Source organism: Trichechus manatus, unplaced genomic scaffold, assembly GCF_000243295.1.
Source record: "Trichechus manatus latirostris isolate Lorelei unplaced genomic scaffold, TriManLat1.0 scaffold00018, whole genome shotgun sequence".
Taxonomy (NCBI): domain Eukaryota; kingdom Metazoa; phylum Chordata; class Mammalia; order Sirenia; family Trichechidae; genus Trichechus; species Trichechus manatus.
In genome coordinates this window covers 24,116,128-24,137,768 of record NW_004443954.1, presented here as the reverse complement: position 1 = coordinate 24,137,768, position 21,641 = coordinate 24,116,128, and the positions used below count along the sequence as shown (strand labels likewise).

Genomic DNA, 21,641 nt, shown 5'->3' with positions numbered 1-21,641 from the left:
ATCTGTAATTATGCAGCACTTACCTTGAGTCACTGAAGTCAGCGTATCTCTGACATCAAAGCAGAGCAGAAGTAAAGAATATGGGAATAAACCTTTTATTTTAAAATTAATCTACTATTTCAACCCATATTTTCCACCAATACTTTGTCTGCACTGGTAAATGCGGCCAAAATATTGGTGACCGTCCTAAACGTCTGCATTTTACTTCAGTTTTATGCAGTTCTAAAGAAATACCAATGCCCGTTGTCTTTAATAGTACAAACCTCCAACAAAATCAAGTCCGGACTTGGTTCCTTGACGAAGCTGCCTAGGCTATCTCAACGAATACCACACATCTTTCTCAAATCCAACAGTGCTGCTCCAGTTTTCTCTATTCTACTTATGTTTACATCTACTCCTCTTATTAGATTATTAGCAGTCGAGGGCAGACCTGCTTTACATAACTGCAAACCACCGGGACGGAGCTCGCACCTGGAGCCTGCAAGATGTGCACCCACTCAAACTATTAACAGCACCTAAGCAAGGTTTGAGGAGCCCTGGTGGCTCAGTGGTTAAAGCGCTCGGCTACTAATCGAAAGGTCAGCGCGCTCCGAGGGAGAAAGATGTGGCAGTCTGCTTCTATATAGATTTACAGCCTTGGAAACCCTATGGGGCAGTTCTACTTTGTCCTATAGGATTATTACGGGTGGGAATAGACTTGACCGTAAAGACCTTTTGATGCAAAAGCCCTTTCAGCAGCCCTATGACGTAGGTAATATAAATCATCTTCATTTTACAGATTATCAACATGAAGCTCAGACAGGTTAAGGTGCTTGCCCGGGTGCACAACCAGTAAAGGGTCATAACCAGGATTCCAAGGATGCAAACACTTAACCACTTCCCATAAGGCCTCCCTCTAAACTCTCGTAATCCTCACATACTTTCCTTTAGCTTTTACACATAGCGGGCTCGAAAAATGTCTACTGGGCAAGTCTAGAGACCTTCAGTGAGGTAGGAGAAGCCTCGCTTCACCCCCTAAGTTTGGACGAAACACGCCAAATCGGAGGATTTTGAGCGCGAGGGAAAATGAGGAGCGAAAAAAGAAAGAACTCAGGTAGGACCTTCCCGCTCGACTGAGGATCCGGGGCCGCATGTGCGGCCCCGGGAAACGCGACGCGCGGCTTTCCCCGCTCTGAACCGGGCGAGACGGCAAGCGGGCCCGAACGCTGGGCGGAGAGGAACGCGGAAAAGCCAAGAAAGAGATGCGACGCACCTCGGGCGGGCGGGAGCGAGCGGCAGCGGGAGCCTCCCGGTGGTCGGACGTCTAAGTAAAGCTCGGAGATTTGAGCCACGGGCGCATCCGTGAGAAAAAAGCCAAAAGCCGCTGCAGCCCGGGCTGCGTTTCGTGTTACACCCCCGTGGTCCCGCCCCTTCCGGTGCCGCCACCACCCCTTCCGGTGCCGCCACCACCCCTTCCCGTGCCTCTCCCGCCACTTCCGTTGGCGGCCCCTCTCGAGCTTGCGGGAGGTCCCAGGCTCGTTCCTAACCCCTAGTCTGTAGTGCAGGCAGGGCCGGGGAGGCTTCCCGTGGGTCTCGGGTAACGAAGCGGAGGCCTGGCGGGTGCCGTGTGTAACAGGGCTGCCTCTGAGGGGGTAAAATGTGCTGCGAAAAGTGGAGCCGCGTCGCCGAAATGTTTCTCTTCTTTGAAGACCTGGAGGAGGATTATAAGATCCGCTGCCTCTGCACCAGGGCATTTGTGGAGTAAGAACGTGTTTCTCCTTATTACTAGTACGACCATTTCTCAGAAATATACGTGTTACCGAAGTAGTTGTAATTGATCCCTGAAACTGGGGCTAGAGTATTTGACCCTTAGGCAAGGTGATGTTTAAAGAAAAAAGGTTCCCAGACATTATACAGAGTGGTCACTTTCTGCCGTTATTAGTGCGTGAAGGACTGAACCTACTTTGGAAGCTGTTACGAAAAAAAAGTGCTAGCTAACATGTCGTTTCATATTTATAAATTGAGGACACATTTAAATATTGCAAGAAAATGGAATTAAAATGTAATCGTTTTAGTGGGTGTGACGTCACAAGGTGCGGTTTTAAAGTTGGATACTTGTTTTGGTGAACATCTTTTTGAAAACCTTAAGATCCATTAAAGTTGAAATGTACATAATTAGAATTAATGATTATATAAGATAAAATGTTTAGCTATGTTTACATCAGTTTTTGAGATATTTTTATCTTTGAAAAACGTTTCGATCAGGCAAAAATTGCCCTGCATGGAAGATAGCTAGTGTATAGGAAAAAGCAGAATATAGAACTGGATTCTAGGAATGGTTTTCTCAATCTTGTATCTTTGACTTAAAATACTTAAGTCTTTATTCATTTCTAAAATATGCATATTTGGCCTAATTATCTCACATGCTTATTGTGAGAATCAAATGCTGTAGAAATGAATCTTATGTGATAGCTTTTTGGTATGTTTAATGTGGTAAATTTAAGTTTGAAGAGATTGTTACTATTCATATCAATACAGAATTTTAAAATATCTTCTTATGCCTGAGGTATAATCACAGTACTGAGAGTGCCCTACTTCCCAATCATTTTGTTTTAATTATCAATCATGTTTTTGTGAAATAATCTGAAAATTATCCCAAAAAGAAATTAAATGTTTTGTTAAATTTAATGTAAAAAGTAGACCTTCTCAAAACAAAATCCGTTGTCTTTGTATTCATGCATTCATTCAACAAATGCTTATTGTGTTAGGTACCCTGGTAGGCCCTGGGATACGAGACAGAGCCTGTCCCTACCCCCATTGTGTTAACTTTCTTGGAAAGGAGATCAATATTAAGACAACCATTTATACAGTCACCTGGTTAATTATTTTTATAAGTGCTATGAAAGTATGCTATGATAACAGCTTAATCTTTCTCTAAGGGTCACGAGGTTTCTTTGAGGAAGTAATCATTTGAATAGAGGTCTAAAGAGTGAGTGGAGACAAACTGAGGAGGCACCTCAGAAGAAACGCCTCGTGATCTACCTCCGGGGGAAGAAAATCAGCCATTGAAAACCCTGCAGAGCACAGTCCTGCTCTGACAAACATGGAGTTGCCATGAGTTCGAGTCAGCTTAGGACAGCTGGTAACTCATAAGTTTGTGTGGGAGGAAACATGTCCAGAGGGGGAACCCTGCGTAAACCCCTTGGAGGTTCAAAAGAAAGCCAGCAAAACTGAAACACAGTGACTGGGAAAGAAAGATAGGAGATAGTATTGGTGAGATAGTTGACAGGGCCAAAACATGCAGGACTCTGTGGATTATAAGACTTTAAGGTAGGGAGTGACATGATCAGATTTGCACTTTGAAAAGATTACTCCAGCAACAGAATGGAGGATAGTTTGGAGGAGAACCTTTTATGACCATTATCCAGGGAAGAGATTATGATGGTTTGAATTAGGATCAATGGCAGTGGAAATGGAAACTGGGGAAAAGATAGGTAAGAAATTGTTGGGGTTGGGGAATTGGTCTGGATGTGGGCAATAAAGGATGGAAAGGAGGAGACTGGGTCAAGAATAACTCTCTGGTTTCTGGCTTATGCTGATGCTTGTCAGTGAGCTGGAGACCATTGGAAATCATGGTTTTTATTTTGGGATAGCAGTGAGTAGGTCGTGAGTTCAATTTTGTACATACTGATTTTGAGATACCTGGATGATGCGTATGTTAATGCACCCGAAAGGTTGGAGGTTCAGGTCCACCTAGAGGCGCCTGGGAAGAAAGACCGGCAATCTGCTTACAAAAAATGAGCCATTGAAAACCCTGTGGAGCACATTTTCTGTTCTAACACACGTGGGGTCGCCATGAGTTGGAATCGACTCAGTGGCAGCTAGTGTATGAAATATCCAATAGTAGATGTTATAGGTAGTTGAATACATTGGTTTGGAGCTCTGGAGACATCTGAGCTTGTCATAAGAACTTAAGCCATCCATTTTTAGATAATAATTGAAGCCATTAATTTAGCAACAGGGAGAGTGGAACGGTGGAATCCATCCTTGAGAAATTCCAACATTTTTTAAAGGTCAGAAGAGAAGAGGTGTGTTAACTGGGGACAGAGAGGTAGAAGGCAAGCCCAGAACATACACTGTCACCAAGTGTTTCAAGGAAGGAGTAACCAGCATTGGAGATTGCTAATATGTCAAGCAAAACAAGGACTAAAAATATCCACTAGAATTGGCAAAATTGAAAAAAAAAAATATAGACCAGATTGATTACTTACTAAGTGCCAGACACTAATTGTTTTCCATTTCATACTTTTTCTGTTGTTTCCATTGAAGCCTATGGGGCAGTTCTACTCTCCTATAGTGTTGCTATGAGTTGAAATTGACTCGGTAGAAATGGGTTTGGTTTTTTGGAAGATTATATAATAGCCAAAACTATTGGAAGTAGTCTTGTGATGTCTAGTAATAACCTTTGGCACCTGTTTCACCTCTCACCCATGAAAAAGTATCTTTCTGCTTCTCCCTCTGGACCTTCCTGACCTACATTCTAAGAAGGCATGTAGATTGCATGGTCAGGACCAAGGAACTCACCAGAAAAGATTACCTAGCTGTATCTTGGATTTGCAGGCCAAGAAAGATGAGTCCACTTGCCTTCAGTGCCAGCCAGGGCTTCTCCATACTTAGTCTATAGCCCATTTGGGTCCTGGTGCTATCTCCATTAAGGCTCTGTTCCAAGAAGGACGAAGGAGGGAATATAAATTATGAAACATAAAAAGTTGAGTAAAATTCTGTTACACTATACCTCTAGAAAACAATATTCAACTGGTATGAATTAAAGCAACTTTATTTAAAATACAATTCAATTACCATTACATTGAGTTGAGTCTTTTTGATCTAAAATGTTCATCCTAGTCATTACAGATAATTTGATACATATCTTACACATTAAAGACTCTACTTCACCTTTAGAAGCTGCTGTAAGTTCAAAAAAGAATGGCTTTTTCCTTGAGATTAATTAATGCTCAGACAAACTAACTCTTTAGCTTAGCCCTAGAGATGTGATCTTGGAATTGCTACCAGTAGTCATTGAGAAGTCCTGGGGGATGCGTGCCCTGCTGAAAGTTCAGAGGAAGTAATATTCTATTTCATGTCTACATTCAAGTTTCTATACATAATCAGTATGAAAAAGACATGTAATTTAAATGATACATATGTAGCTCTTAAAAAGAATCATTACAGGAGCTTGGTAAACCAGAACTGAAACTTGTTGCTTTTGAGTTGATTCCGACTCATAGCGACCCTACAGGACAGAGTAGAGCTGACCCATAGGGTTTCCAAGGAGTGGCTGGTGGATTCAAACTGCACACCTTTTAGTTAGCAGCCAAGCTCTTAACCACTGCACTACCAGGGCTCCATTGGCTTGGTAGTAACATAAAAAATACTTGTGTTAAATTGTCAAATCAGAATGTAAAATAATATTTGCACTATGATTATAGTTATTTAAATATTTTATGTACTTATGTACAAAGCCTAGAATAGAACACAGGAAAATGTTGGGATGTGGAGTTACTGGTTTTTATTATTGTTATAACACTGTACTATAAATAATGTGTTTTACTTGTTTGCTTGTTTTTTAAGTAATTCATGTTGAAATGATTTCAAACATAAAAAAATATACAAAGAACTCCCATTTTTCCCACACCAAGATTCACCAACTGTTAACAATCACCAGTGTTTGCACCATCTCTCTCCCCACAGGGATGTGTGTGCTCTCTTAAATAGTCTGTTGTATATTTCCCCCAAAACAAGGATTTTTTCCTACATAAACACCATATAACATAGTAAGAACCTAAACCAAACCTGTTGTCATGAATTCAATTCCAATACAACCAAGAAAACTCTATGGAACAGTTCTATTATGTAACACATGTGATCTCTATGAGTTGGAATTGGCTTGACAACCACAGGTTTTTTTATAACCCACAGTAGTGGATTCAAATTCCAAGTTTCACCAGCTGTCCCAACAATGTGTCTCTTTCTTTTTTGATCCAGGATCCCACCTAGGAACCTGTTGTATATTATTAATTACTATGTCTTGTGAATACCCTCCTATCTAGAAAAATTTTTCACTCCCACTCTTTCACACACCCAACAGAAAAAGGATGACCCTGCTTAACCTGAGTCCATCTGATGTTTTGTCAGAAACAGAGTTGGGTCTGCCTTCTTGGCAGGAATGCCACAGAAATCATACTGTACTCTTCTCTGTTCATCACATCAGTGACACTTCATGTTGACCGATTAGTGATATTGACCTTGATTACCTAGTCATGTTCGTGTCTGTCAGATTTCTCCACTGTAACCTTTGGATTAATTAGTATTTTGTAGGGAGTTAGTCCAGCATTATATCAGTACTGTGTTCTTCAACAAACACACACACCTTCGCCTTCATTGACAATTTCCACCTGAATCAGCTACCTCTGTGACGGTTGGCAGATAGTGATTCTCTGTTTCCTTCTGTCTACATTCGTTACTTAGCGTTCAACTGTAAGGAAGCGCTTCCCTTCTCTCCTCATTTATTTCTTTACTCACTTATTTTGGTGCTCATTGTCTTAGATTTGGCTGATGGGGCCCCTTCGTGGTTGCTCCTTTGTCCTTTTGTTATGTCCCAAGTATTCTTTGAGTGCTTCCTAATCTTCTGGCACAACAGGGTGACCCAGGCTCATTTTTTACAGTTCATGCTTCAACACTGAATTGCTGTTTCTCCAAGGCACCCTAGTTCCTTTTAGTGGAAAATAGTATTTAGATACCAAGATTTGGGTGCTCATTGTGGTTATTGCTTCTAGATTGTCAGTGCTTCTACACCCTGTCAGCAGACAAGAGTTAGACAGTGTGTCCATATATATATATACACATATGTATTTATGTATATATGTGTATATTTTACATACATACACATATCTACACACATTTAAAACTATATCTATATCTACTATGTATATAAATTTAAAAACCATGACCTCGTAACAATATTTCCAATTTTAGTCCAACACCTTAGGGTTCTTTCTAGCCTTCCCTGTTTCTGTGTTTTTAAATAACCTTCCCCAACAAGGAGAATCTTGGCTGTCATTATCCTCATATTTACTTATTTACTCAATATGTGCAGTCTTCCAACTGTAATGGACCTCTGTTGCACCGGACCTAGTGCCCCGTATCCTTGGGTGCTGGCAGTGCACCACTGATCCCCTCTGTGTGGTTCCCATTTCTCTCTTCAGTGTCCCGTGTTCTTGGTGGCCATGAGCATGCTGCCAGAGAGACAGGAGAATATGAAATAGATCAGGTATATGAGGATTTTATTTTGTTGAATTTATTGTAACTCCATTACAAAAGTAGTGTTAGCTAGGACTTGAAATTGGCCTTATTGTGGGCGTTACATTGGAGTAACAATTCAGTTACTGAATTTACTGATATGAAAATACTAATAACAAAATCTTCCACTTTTTTTTTTTGAAGTATCCTGTTACTTTTATTTTGTTTATATAATTACTAATCTTAGTAGATAAAGAAAAATTTTAGAAGTAGATATGTAAAGAAAAGTTTAACCAGTCGCTGTTTTAAAAGATTGGAAACCCTGGTGGTGTAGTGGTTAAGAGCTCAGGCTGTTAACCAAAAAGGTCAGTGGTTCAAATCCACCAGGCGCTCCTTGGAAACCCTGTGGAATAGTTCTACTTTGTCCTATAGGGTCGCTATGAGTCAGAATCGACTCAACAGCAATGGGGGTTTTTTTTGGGTTTTTTTTTTTTTTGTTTTTCAAAAGTTAGTGAGACTGAATTGTTTTATCTTAATTTATTTTTCAGTTTGATAAAATATTTAAATGAGAACTTTGTTGTATATTAGTTCCCCAAAATAAGCTCTGCCCAGACCATGACTCTCTGGTCTGTTGGGCAATGGATAGTTTAGCCTATCTGCATGTGGATTTACATATGCATAAGTGAAATCTTCTTACTGTTATTTTTACTCAATTCTTCCAACAAAGTTTAGAAAACACCTCATTGTTGGTATATCATAAGGAGGATAGGATTCTTCCCCTTCAGCATCTAGGAGGACCTACCACTTGATTTTAATAATTAGCAGTTATATTTATAAATGCTTACTGTGTCAGGCATTATGCTAAATATTTTACATAAGCTATCAATCCTTAAAACAAGCCCATTGAGATATGTAATACTATATATTATAGGTGAGGAGAATTTATTAGCAGATTGCTTTTCTGTCTAAGGAGCATTATTATTAATTATACTGCCTTGAGTTTACTTTTTCTCTAAATTTATAGCTTAATTTATTTTAATATGGACTGCTTAATTTGCTTCACAGGGATCGAATATTGTGCAATTTGGGATTAAAAGGCTACTATGTCAAAGGCAATAGCAATAATGCAGGTAATGTAATACTGTATTCATTTGTCTGTAATTTGTTATAGTGTTGTATTAATTTCTTAGCATAAAATATGAAAAGTGAGAAGTGATCCTGTAATCATAGACCATCTTCATTCTCTATTATACCATGGTTCTAGAATCCCTGTTAAAGTAAATCTTGTATTTTCCTGTAGCTATTGGATGGACTTGATGTAGCCTGTTTTTTCTGTGTAGTATTTCTTCTTGAGTTGTTGCCATTAGATAAGAGCAACTTGGAATTTGAAGTTTGGAAAGTTGGGAATGTATGGTTTCTTCATCAAAGTTTTGTTATATAGGTAAATGATTCAGGATAAATTCCAAGTAAACCTCAAAAGCTTTCTGCATGAAGTAAAGGGTTAACTTTCCCAGTTAACAAATAGAATTTGGTCTGTACATTAAGCCTAACCTAATTAACAAAACCTTCTTTTCTCTCTTAGACTTCCCTACCAGGACTCCATTTGTCCTTTCCACATAGATCTTTTAATAAGGTTGACAAAAGTAAAGCATGTCTTGGTTACCCTTGAAAATCTTTTAACTTAAACACAAGGCCGCCCACAGAACATAAGAAAATAAGCGTACCGTGAAGGAAACATAAAAGTTAGCTGGTTCATTTTCCCCACTTTGCTCTTTTCCTGAGCTTTCATAAGTTTATTGAATGGAATGATGGGTAGAATCTCCTTCATTATTTAAATGGTATCTTTTTGCCTCTCTCATTTAGGAACCTCTTTAGTAGAATTTGTGCACATGAGATTCCTTTTTTATTAGTCTCCATTTTTCCTTTGGAAGACTCCCTGTTCTGTTGCCTGTGATCATTGAGCTGCAATCTTTAAGATAGTTTGAGTATGCTAATATGCAAAATAGCTATTATCTCACATTTTAAACAGAGCATTTGAATGGCATTTGTCTGATTAGTGGTATGATTTATTAGATAATCCTATTAAGATAAAGTAAAACTTATTATAATAAAATAGTTTTACTGTAAAAACTAGATAGAATCAAACAGTTTGAAATGATCTTCCAGTTCAGTGAATTTCAAACTTTTAATACCAGAGCCCCTTCATTAAATCAACTCTTACACAGAATCCCAGTATCTAAATCCCATTTGTGACTGAAATATCTGAGAGGCTTGATGATATATCACTTACCTTTCTTTAATGTAAAGTGACTACATAAGTCATAATTTTAAATCCACTGATCTAGTCCAGTAATTTTGCAGGTACAGAATCTGAAAATTTAAGTGTGTTTCCCATGGTTACACTACCTTTGGAACAGAGACCTTGTCTACCCTTTTCCCTCTTGTGTCCTCAGTACTTTGCATAGCACTTGACGCAGAACAAATGCTCAATAAATATAAGTTGAATGGGCAGCTGGATGGATAGAAGACAGGCAAAGCTGGAACTAGAAGTTGTTTCTTGATTCTTAGTTGGCTATTTTTGTTACTAGCGCTCTTTACCCTTACGTCCTTTTTTTCCCTCATCTTAAAAATCATAGCATTTGTTTACTTCTACTTTGGGAGAGTCATGTGATCACTCTGGGTCTCAGGTTCTACTTCTTTAAAATGAGGACAATAAAACGTGCCTCTAAATTTTCTTTAAGCTAACATGCTGTCTATAGGAGACCAGACTACAGAAGAGGAGGGAGGTGATCTTTCCCGTGGCAGTGCAGAAACACATGGCAGCAAAGATATAGTCCTAGATGAAAGTGAACTTGATTCTGAGGCTGAACTCATGAGAAGCATGGGACTGCCACTTCAATTTGGTGGAACATCTATGCATAAGAATTTTGAGGTAAGTATTAATTCACTTTTATTTTTCCTATTTCTTAGTGTTCTTCATAAAATATTCCAATGAATTATTTTTTTATCTCAGTTCTAATGTATGTCATGAAGTAGAGCATTCCACCTCTTTTTAAGTGTGTATTTATAAATTAACCAAACTTGCAAGTTGTGATGTGCCCCACGTGTGCCTTTTCTTTCTCTTGGGAACATAGACAGTGAAGTACATTTGTTTGTGTAACTAAAAGTCTAGGGTGGGTTTTGTTTATTTTAATGTCAAAATAGATTTGGATTCTAGTTTGTTTTACAGTTTAAGAAGTGCATTTATATTCAAGTTGTCATTTGTCTGATATAGGTGTCTATGAATGCTAAAAATAAAGTTAAGAGAAAAAAGAAAAAACATCAGAAGAAGTACTTAGATGAAATTATGAGAGAATCTTGGAGAGAAGAATATGACGAAGACGACATTTTGGCTTCAGAAGGTCCGTCTTCAGTTGAACAGTATGAGAACACCAGAACATGTAAAATTCAAAGCGGAAAAGACGTTGAAACTGAAAATCTTCCTGTTGAAAATACGTTATCTCTAAAACTAGAAATTACAGAGAAATGGGAAAAGTATTGGAATGAATATGGAGGAGGGCTATTATGGCAAAGCTGGCAAGAAAAACATACAGGTCAAACACTATCTTCTGAACCTTGGAACTTTCCTGACACAAAGGAAGAATGGGAGCAACATTACAGTCAACTCTATTGGTATTATTTGGAACAATTTCAGTATTGGGAAGCTCAGGGTTGGACTTTTGATGCTTCACAAAGCTGTGATACAGATACTTGTGAATCTCAAACAGAAGTTGACAGCAACAGTGATGAAAATTGTGTGAAAGTGGACTTAATTTCTTTTCCATCTTCATCTGTTACAATTAGTAATAAAAGCTCTAGTTCAAGTGATAAAGATCATAATGAAATACTTGATAGAATTTGTAATATAATTCTGAATTCAGAGGAAGTAGAACAAAACCAGTTAGAGTCTTCTGAAAATCACGATGGCCTTCAAGAGCTAAGTGAAGTTAGCAGCAGAAGAGAATGCCCCGCTTCTGGCCAAAGTGAACCATGTGATGGAGGAACCAAGAAAAGCAACATGACTAGGACTAGAAACACAAATCCTCCAGCTCAGGGTAAGATCAGTCGAGACTTACTCGGTTCAGTAATGGATAGCAAAATGAATCTATTTAGCAAAATAACATTAATCCTTTATGATAGAGTTAAGTGATGTTAAATACATTCTTATAATAATGAAATGGTTTAATCCATCTTATTTTTGTATCACAAATTATTACCGTTTTATATTAACAAAAAGAATACTTGCATAGAATTCTCAAAGATACCGTTGCTGCTTCTTATACCTTGGTGGCCAGTGAAGTAAAACTTGGAAATCCCATGAGAAATCTAATTTAGAGTGAGCTTGGAACTTCCAAGGTTCTCCAGAGCAAATGAATTTATAAGAAACAGAGTTCAAGAGTGGTTGGGAGCATAAGTTTGGCATAAGGCAAACTTCATTGTGAGTCATATGTGGAATTCATTCTGGACAAATGAAGTCTTGCTTTATAAAGAATCTCAGGAGGGCATGATATTAATTTTTAACTACGTAGAAAGATTTCAGTTAGGTCTCATCAGTAAAGTATACAGGATAAGAAACTTGGATGGTTCTTGAATAAGTGATTAAAAAAAAACTCGTGCGGACTGGTGCCATTGTCAGGAGTAAAGAAAGCACTGAGAATGGCAGGATGAGCATATTCTTGCTAGGGAGAAGGGAACTAGTGGCACTGGGAGATGGGAGAGCAGGAAATTTTGTAACTTGAACATCCTAAAACCCAGTGATTATAGATGTCATCTTGGCGTCCTTGATGTTTGATGCTGGAGAAGTCTGGTATATATGGACTTTCTTCTCAGCCTCATTCCTATGTGAAGCAAAAGCTTGTAACCTTTCATTTAACAATTGGGTTTGCTTTGCTCATCTCAGATTGCAGATCTTACTTCATCTAGTTGAGAGTTTCCTTAAAAGAGTTACTGAAGGAATCTGGGGGAGGTCTAACTAACTACTTCCTTATTTCTATTTTCTCTGTATATATTCTTATGGTGGAGCTTATATTAGTGTTCTGATATTCTTCTCTACGTTTCTGTACTCTTCTGATACTGATCTGTACTTATTTTTACCATAAAATTTTTAGTATGTATTTTGGTCAATGTATTGGCCCCTATTTTATTGCTTTATATTACTTTGATTATCCTCCCTTTCTACTTTTCTTCCTTTAGCAAACATAATAAACCTTCTCCCAGCCTCTGCCTTCTGTTGCCTGTTCCCTAAGTTACATTTATAGATTGGCCATTTCTGGAATTAGTGCTAGTGTGTCTGCCATTAGGATCAATTTAAGGATGTTCAGTTTTGATTTAGATCCTCCCTTGAGGTCAAAATATAAAGTGTATGTTGCATTTCTATGTGACTGTGTTTTCTACTGTTTGTGGTTTGGGTGTTCTCCCTAAATCATCAAAGCACTCCCCTGTCTACTCTCCAGGCACATTGCAACTTTTAGTCCCACTCTGCCCACTTTATTCCACTCTGAAAATAAAGCACAAAGACAGGGAAAATGAAATATATTTGCTTCTTAATAAAGAGAAATCCGTTTGTGATCATGCTGTCTTCAGAATCATTTAGATTAAAATTCCATCTGAATATGCTATCACAAAGGTAACTTTGTGGGTTAATTGTACTACTTGAACAGCTCTGAAGAAGTAGTTTTAGTTGACTTTTTAAATACATCATGGAAACTTTTAAACCTTAATAGGCATGGCTATGCATTTCTTTATGCTCAGACTTTGCAGGTAGACACACACAATATGTAGTTGGGTGTGGTCTGGCAGTGTGCCTGGTGTGCGTGTACAGTTCGTTGCAGGAGAGGCACTGAAATTTTTTGATTGCTTTTGCAAATGGCAGAAGAGTTGTCAAACCTATAGTAAAGGGGAAAAATCCACTGCAATATCTCTGCCTCTTTAGATTCACAGGAATCTTCAGGAGCAAACACAAGCAAAGAAAGACCACATACCAATGATATTGATGGAGATGAGAGTGAAGAAGATCCACCTGAATGTAAACCAACTAAACTCAAGAGGAGGCAAGTTACACATCACCTCTCTCTCCAAAATGTCTTAACATAAGTGTTTGTGGACATGAGTGAGTGGTTATGAAATACTTGGTCTATGTACAACACTGCTAATCCTGTGCGGAGAAGAGGCAGGACACACAGACAAGAAGGCCCTGGGCATTCTCATCTATGAAATGGAAGTGGTACCTGTTTTGGGGGGATGATTGGAAGGATTGGAACTGGCATGTATTATCTGACACACAATGAGTGTGCAGTGGATGGTAGTTTTTAATAATTTGATAGGATCTCTCTCATGGAAGTTCATTCCCCCCCCCCCCCAAAAAAAAAAGTCTGGGTATAATCACAGAGTTTTATTCCTCAAATAGACTTCAGATATATCAAATCTAATGCTCTCCTTATGTACACAGGAATACTAAGGAAAGCAGGATAAGGGCCTTACCCAGAGTTACATAGCAACAATAGAATGGCAGCTATAAGGCTGGTGCCCTGACCAACTGCTTCTTAAGGCAGTGTTCTTTCTATTATACTCTTCATACATGTAAAGAAACAAGTAGAGAATAATCTAAAGTCGGATATGGTCAAATGCTAATGGCCAGAGATACTCAAGGAAAGGGTAGATTATTACAGAATTTGGACGTTAGCCAGAACCATTTATCTGACGGAATATGAGTTGCTCCACCTAAGATTTTATGTTCAATACAGCTTTCAAAAGAGCAGTGAGCAAGTTTAGGAGACTCAGGAATGTAGTACATAAAAGCATGCCTCTACTGTGTTCCCTCTTTCTAGTAGACATTGCTTGTTAGCTCCCTACTAGTTCCTCTGGGTCCTGAAGTGCAGGGACCATGTGTGTAGTTATATTCCTGGTAGTTACATGGTAAATGTTTGATGAGTTTAACTTAATTAGAAGGATAAACTTTGTAATAATTATTTCATCACTGTTTTCGTTTACTTGGTACACTGTGGCTCACACTGTTGAGGTTATGAAAGGTATCCCTGATATATGGGTTTCTTAATATCACTTGTATCACAGCCTTATTCTTCCTAAATAATATTTTTTCTTTTGCAGTCTATTTCTTTATTTTGGTTGGGTTGATACTTCTCAAATGTTTCCTTTGTTTTTAAGGAAAACCTCTAGGGAAATTGAACTAGGAGATAAGTTTAAGGCTGCAGCTTTTACGGGTGTTTTTCAAAAAATGGGGAGGTCCATGTTTGTACCATGTTCAGGAATGGAGATAATTACATGACATGGTTTAAGATTTGAGTACTTATTAGTATGTTCCAAACACTGTTGGATACTTTATCACATTTGGAAAATCCTAATAAAAGCACTCTTTTCCTACATTCCTAGATTTGTGAACTGTGGTGGATTATTGTGATGAAAAAGTTTGCATAGGTTGGTTATATGCACCTTTTGATACTTGCCTGCACTGTTGGGCTCTGGAGGTAATGGTTTATCACTGTTTACGTTTATTTATTTAGCCATGAACTGGACATCGATGAAAACCCACATTCAGACTTTGATGAAAATGGTTGTCTTCTAGGATTCAAGCATGGCTCAGGACAAAAGTAATTATTCATAAATGCTATCATTTTCTCAGTATCTTCTCTGGTATTCAGATAGTTAATAAGTGGTAATGTATGTTATGACACTTGAGATTTTACAGTTAAAACACTAATCTGTTTTGTTAGTAAGAATTGTAGATACCACCCTACAGTTGATGTATTCACATATATTAATGTGATTGAGCTTCATAACAATTCAGTCTTGTTATTCCCCTTTCATAGATAAAGCAACATAATTCAGAGATTTTGACTTGGTCAAGATCATATCATTTACTGGAGAGGGGGATTCAACCCAGATCTTGTAACTTCTAAACAAAGTTTTTTCTTTTCACCTAGCATCTCACAGGAATTTAGCAAACATGCCATGAAAAGTTCAAATCTGCAATAACCTTTTTTATTTGTTACGAACGTAGTAAACTCAAACCAAAGTAAGAGGTAAAAAGTGAAAATCTCTCCTTTACAACATTCACCAGAGGTAGGCAGTGTTAAAAGAGTTTGGCATATATTCTTCCAAATTTATTTATATGTGTATTTTTATGACTGTGTAGTATGTTATGAACATTACTCCTGTTTTATAAAACAGAAAAATAATAGCATCTTAGGGTACATTATCTGCAGCTTGCTTTTTTTTACTGAACTGTGCACCATGGACACCTTCCTTGTCAGTACATAAAACATTTACCTAATCCTATTGGTAGAGACGTAGTGTTTAGTTAACCATCTAGGTTGTATGAACATCTAGACTGTTTCCTGTTTGGGGCTACTACAGGTAATAGTGCAGTGAAGATCTAAGCACCATGCCCTTCAGGTCCATCCAGGTTATTGCATGTACCAATACTTCATTGCTTCTTATTGCTGAATAGTACTCTGTTGTATGGATCTAACAAAGTGTGTTCAACTATTTATCAAGGACATTGGGTTTGTTTTCTAGTATTTTGCTATTACAGATAAAGCTGTTATGGACATTTGTGTAAAGATAAGGAAGATATGAATAAGTAGCTAATCATATAAGAACAACTAAAGAGTTTATTGCACATGACGTGAAGACCGAGCTGAATAGTTAAGGCACGCTAAAGACCTACAGTTAATGTCAGCTTGCACCAGCAATTTAAACCAACACTGGGGTCTTTGATATTTCTAAGGGTTGAGGCTTGAGGTCCTACTTTCTCATTTTTTAAGTTGTGAAATTCAAATAGATACCTACACATTGTGAAGTCAGCAAGAGAAGGACATAGACTATCTTAAGGTTCACTTCTAAATTAAATCCAAATTAGCTCAGAAGTACATGAAGATAATTATAATACTATGAGTAATTTTTAAAGATTATTGATTATCTCTTCCTTCTGGTACTTCAAGGCAACTATATTTCATATGATCATATAAGCCTAAAAAATCATTAAGTTTAGTAATATAAAAGGCTGTTCTGATACTGCTTTAAATTCCTGGCAGAATATATTACTACCCACGTGTAATTTTATTGAGAAATTACTTGGGTAGCTGTTGCTAGAATACACTCTTAGATATTTAATTCAGTTTACTAGGATTTAGCTTAACTATCCCGTTCTATTTAAAGTGCCCAGTTCTACTAAAAAGAGAAGGATAAGATGTACTTTTTGTTATAAAGAAGTTTATAATATGGCTAGAAGACAAGACCTGGCATTTAAAACCAAGCTATTTATGATTTTATATAAGTACTTAATTGTGTATTATAGTCTGAGTCCCTAATAAGTTGAGGGAGAGGGAGTCAAACAAGGCTTGATATAGTCAAAGAAGGCTCCATGGCAGGTAACTTCATATGCTGTGAAGCAGATAAGGCTTAACAGTATACAGTCTTTTAGGATTATAAAAATTAAGATGGTTACATCAGCAGACATTCTCTAATCATATTGATAGTAGGGATTTTCTTCTTGTGTAAACTCAGATTGATTTAGGTCAAGAATTTAGTGACCACTCGATAATTTGAAGATATCCAGATATGTGTTAAAAACTTTGACATCATCCTACCTTGAGAAAAAATTATATTCCCTATAACATGCAATGGTTATGTTTTTCTGCTGTTTCTTTATTATATTCCACTGTATAATTTCTAGGCTCCCTCAGTGGCACAAACGGTTTGCACTCAACTACTAACCTAAAGGTTGGCAGTTCGAATGCACACAGTGGCACCATAGAAGAAAGACCTGGCAGTGGTAAAGATTACAGCCAAGAAAACCCAATGGAGCAGTTCCACTCTAACACCTCGGGTTGCCATGAGTTACAATTGACTCTACAACAGTGGGTTTTTGGTTTTTGTATAATTTCTGCTTTCTGCTCTGTGTTTGGTATGTTGATATCCCAACTTTGATGTTTCACATTTGGTTTAGAATTAACATACAAACTAGACCTTAAACTTCTCTGCATTTTTGAACTTTATTTCTTCATTTTCATAATTTAAAAATGAAATTAAAATGGTGGCTGCTAATAGGAAAAAAAACTAGTGATAATTGTTCATTTTGTTCTCTTTAAAACTTTTCTTAAACTCATAGAACTTAAGGTTTGAGTCAGCTTCTTCTGTTCTGCTCATAGATATGGTGGGATTTCAAGTATCAGTCATCGACGGGTCAAGTATCTAGAGAAGAATATGAAGCGTAAGTCAAAGTTCCTGGACCTGCGAAGACGAATAGATACGAAGAACAAACAAATCTTTACCGAAGAATCAGAAAAACAATTTTGCAAGAAAAGCAAAACTTTGAGTAAGGTATGTGTAAATTTTGTTTTATATTTACAAAATAGAATCTCATTTTGTGAGCTGGACTGTCAACCTTCTTAAAATTGTTATATTCAAGTAGGAAGCCTGTCTCTACAGGAGATAAAGGTACCTAAGATTCTTTTCCACTTGCTTTCCGAAAGGCATATATTGTGTAAACTAAATTTGTAAAAACATTAAGTTAGCAACAGTGTGCAAAGGGAGTGTTTTGACAGCTATGAAGTAGTAGTGTCTAGGAAGATAAAAAGGTGGGATTGCCTTGCCTAGTAGTAACAGTCTAGGGGGAATTTCTCATCTGTTTCAGTCTAAGTAACATCTTAGTAGTTCTAATTCTGATACAGCTTTTACTGTAAGCCTTAATTCTGAGTTTATCCAAGGTGAAAGATCAAACTTTGAAGTAACAGGTTCATCCTAATAGAATGAAACTCAAGGCCAGTTTATTGATATTACATTGTGTCTTAAGCATCTAGTGCAGCTATAATGGAAATACCACAGGTGGATGGCTTTGACGAAGAGGAGTTTGTTCTCTCATAGTCCAGTAGGCTACAAGTCCAAGTTCAGGGCATCACCTCCAGGAGAAGGCTTTCTCTCTCTGTCAGCTCTGGAGGAAGGTCCTTGTGATGTATCAGTCTTCCCCTGGTCTGGGAGCATCTCAGCGCAGGAACCTCAGGTCTAAAGGACGCACTCTGCTCTCAGCACTGTTTTCTTGGTGTTGTGAGGTTCCCATGTGTCTCTGCTCACTTCTTTCATTTATATCTCAAAAGAGATTGCCTTAAGATACTATCCAATCTTATATACCTCATCAGTGTAACTGCTGCTAATCCCGTCTTATTAGATCATAATGATTGAATTTACAACACAAGAAAATACATTACAAAATGGTACACAGTTATACAATACCGGGAATCATGACCCAGCCAAGTTGACAGGTATTTTTGGGGGGACACAATTCAATCCATGACACATTGTTAACAGGAATATTCGTATCCCTTCTCTTGGACTTTGCTGTACCTGCTATCCAAGTACCTGGGAAACAAAAGTAATTAGAAAATTGCTTGGTTTCATGAGTAATCCTTCTCTATTATAGGAAAACACCACATTCCAGTGAGCAGAATGTTTGTATCCATCACATCTCTGGGAGCTCTTTAGGGCAATGGAATATAATTTCAGACTCCATGATGACTTTGTTTTACCCTTAGGGTACATTATCCTTGCTAACTTCAGCAGACTTCTAAAGCATGCAACAAATTTATAGCTGGTTTTATTTTTATTATATTTCAGTTGAGTTGGTTGCTGGTGATATTTTAATAAATATTTTAGTGACCCTGGTTCTATCTGAAACTGACTACCCAGTATCGTATAGTCAATCCTATAGGATTTTCTTATAATATGTTACATGTAATAAAACCAAAGCTAAACCCATTGCCGTTGAGTCAATTTCGACTCATCACAACTCTATAGTGCAGTGTAGAGCTCCCCGCTAGGGTTTCCAGGGAATGGGTGGTGGATTCAAACTGCCCGCTCTTTGGTTAGCAGCTGAGCTCTTAACTTCTGCACCACCAGGGCTCCACTGGATGTTGTAGTCCCCATATGTTCATCTGTGGATGAAGGGCAGAAACATAGTGGCTACGTACTGCTGAGGGAAAAATACATGTGGCTGCTGTGCCTTTAGGTATCTGATTGATCTGTTAGCACATTTCCTTCAGAGGAAGATTCTAGGTTGTTGTCCATGTCTACCGCTCATTCTTATTAACTAACTCTCAGTAAGGTTAGCCATACTTGCTGTTATGAAGAATATTCTTGCTAGAGAGATGCAAGAACAAACATCTAACGTGGAGCCTGGATTAACATTTTAGAGAATAAACCTAGTTATTACGATTCATTTTACTGGTCCTACTCCTTCATTAAAAGATTATCCTCGATCTTTCCAAAAAAACACTATTCTTTTAGACAAATTGGCGTTAAATCTTTTTAGTGTTCTTCTTTCACGATAAGTAACATTTAACATAGATTGTAGCCTGAGCCATTGAAGAGAGCTCTGTGTAATTTGAAAAATTAAAATTAATGATTCAATAGTAAGTTAAGTAAGTTTGTAATGGTAGCATCATGCTGCAGTTATATTATTAGGGCCCTTTATGGAAAGCTACTTGGTCGAGTTTGGCTTAATCTCCTAGTGTTAATTGATAACAGGAAAGATCATAGTCTTGTGTTTAATCTGTTTTCTTCTCTTTAAAGAAATCTTCAATAAGTTCATGGTATGTCAGGATAGGAAATTGCATTTGGCTCAGAATTACTCACATGAGCATGTGTGATGCAGTGTGCTTACCAGAGCTAATAATTATGACATAGCTTGACAGTCAAGTTACAGATGATAAAACAGGTGGGAAATCAGTGTCACTGAATTGTACATGCAGAAATTGTTGACTTGATGTATGTTCTGCTCTATATAGTCGTAACTACAAGAACCAAAATAAATTAAAAAAAAAAAAAAAGATGGGAAAATTCTGTGTAGTTTGGAATTAATTCATGCTCCTAACATCTTAAAATTTCAGGTAGAGAAATTCTTAAAATGGGTTAATGAACAAATGGATGAGGAAACATCGAAGGAGTCATTTTCTCACAATGATACGCAAGACACTTGCACAAGTAGTGGTTCAGAGGAACAAGTGTCTGTTACACAAGGTGATAGCCCATTTGAGACTAGTAATCGAGAACCTGACAAGTGTCATACCGTATATTCACCTGGTGAATTTGAAACAGAAAAAAATGGAGACAGTGTAGTAGCAACTGTGACAGAAGAGCAGGAGAAACCAGACTCTCTTCAAGTAGAAAATGAAGGTAAGACTAAATATCCCTTAACTTGTTAATGGATTTAGATAAATGCATTTTTTCTTTAATGTATTTCCGTAGTCCTCACTTTGAATCACGTATACCTAAGGATTCACTGCTATTTCTTTATAAGTCGTGAGCAGGCATATTAACTGTAATACACTAATGGCTGTGTTTGGCATGCAGAATACTCTTTCCTTTTGGCTGAGCAAGTGTGATAATGTAAAAGATGAAGCATATAGGAAACTGCATTTGAGGACCACTTTGTATGCCATTGCAATTGGTCTCTGCTTTGACCCTCTGTTCCATGGGCAATCCTTGTGAGATCTTTTGAAATTTGGTGTTGCTCTGGCTTTCTTTTTGATAATTCTTTTTTTTTTATTATGTTTATTTTTTGTTTTTGTGGTTGGTGGTGGTTGTTTTTTTGATGGTATATTGACATAAAAAAGTATTCACAGTAGTTAGCTTTAATGAATAGGGAGGAAACAGAGTAACATTTTTACTTTATGCCCTTTTATACTGTTTGAATTTTTTCAGACAGATGTTCATTTTTTTGTGTGTGGGGGCAAAGTATATACAACATTAAATTTACCATTTTGACCATTTTCAAGTATATGGTCCGTTGGCACTAGTCACACAGTGTTGTGCATGGAAACGGCAGCACTATTTGCTTCCAAAACTTTTCATCACCCCAAACAGAAACTTAGTACCCATTAAGTAATAACTCCCCATTCCTCCTTTCCTCAGCCCCTGGTGACCAGTAATCTGCTTTCTGTCTCTACACATTTGTCTATTCTAGATATTTTGTATAAATGAGATTGTACTTTTGTATTTCACTTACGTTTTCAGGTTTCATTTATATCATAGCATGGATCAGATTTTCGTATTTCTCTATGGTTGAGTAATATCCCATTGTATGGGTATATCACATTTTGTTACTTCACTTATCTATTAATGGACACTTGGTTATTTCCACCTTTTAGCTATTGTGCATAATGCCACAATGAACTTCGGTTACTAGTATCTGTTTGAGTCCTTCCTTTCGAATCTTTTGGGTACGGTAGAATTGGTTGGATCATAGGGTAATTCTGTGTAACTTTTTGAGGATGAGCCAAATTGTTTTCCATAGCAGTTATAGCATTTTA

At 37.5% G+C, this 21,641-nt stretch overlaps 2 protein-coding genes across 9 annotated transcripts in view; one reads left to right on the top strand and one right to left on the bottom strand.

The window, feature by feature from the left end:
- The window catches only part of TMEM68 (transmembrane protein 68), a 53,411-nt gene extending 52,033 nt beyond the window's left edge, over positions 1-1,378 (bottom strand). For 2 of the 3 annotated variants that reach the window (XM_023727805.1, XM_023727806.1), the window contains exon 1: positions 1,253-1,378. The gene's annotated coding sequence lies outside the window, so the exon portion shown is untranslated. The remainder of the gene's footprint in view (positions 1-1,252) is intronic. The other variant, XM_023727807.1, reaches the window with a different exon arrangement.
- A 122-nt stretch (positions 1,379-1,500) lies between these two features.
- The window catches only part of TGS1 (trimethylguanosine synthase 1), a 43,678-nt gene continuing 23,537 nt past the window's right edge, over positions 1,501-21,641 (top strand). The window contains exons 1-8 of one of the 6 annotated variants that reach the window (XM_004372587.2): positions 1,501-1,740; positions 8,344-8,408; positions 10,038-10,210; positions 10,553-11,372; positions 13,250-13,367; positions 14,838-14,924; positions 17,487-17,658; positions 20,220-20,505. In XM_004372587.2, coding sequence (XP_004372644.1) covers positions 1,637-1,740; positions 8,344-8,408; positions 10,038-10,210; positions 10,553-11,372; positions 13,250-13,367; positions 14,838-14,924; positions 17,487-17,658; positions 20,220-20,505 — 1,825 coding nt within the window. In that variant the 5' untranslated portion in view covers positions 1,501-1,636. Of the gene's footprint in view, positions 1,768-7,015; positions 7,310-8,343; positions 10,211-10,552; positions 11,373-13,249; positions 13,368-14,837; positions 14,925-17,486; positions 17,659-20,219; positions 20,506-21,641 lie in introns of those variants that run through there. The other 5 variants (XM_023727800.1, XM_023727804.1, XM_023727803.1 and 2 more) reach the window with 5 other exon arrangements.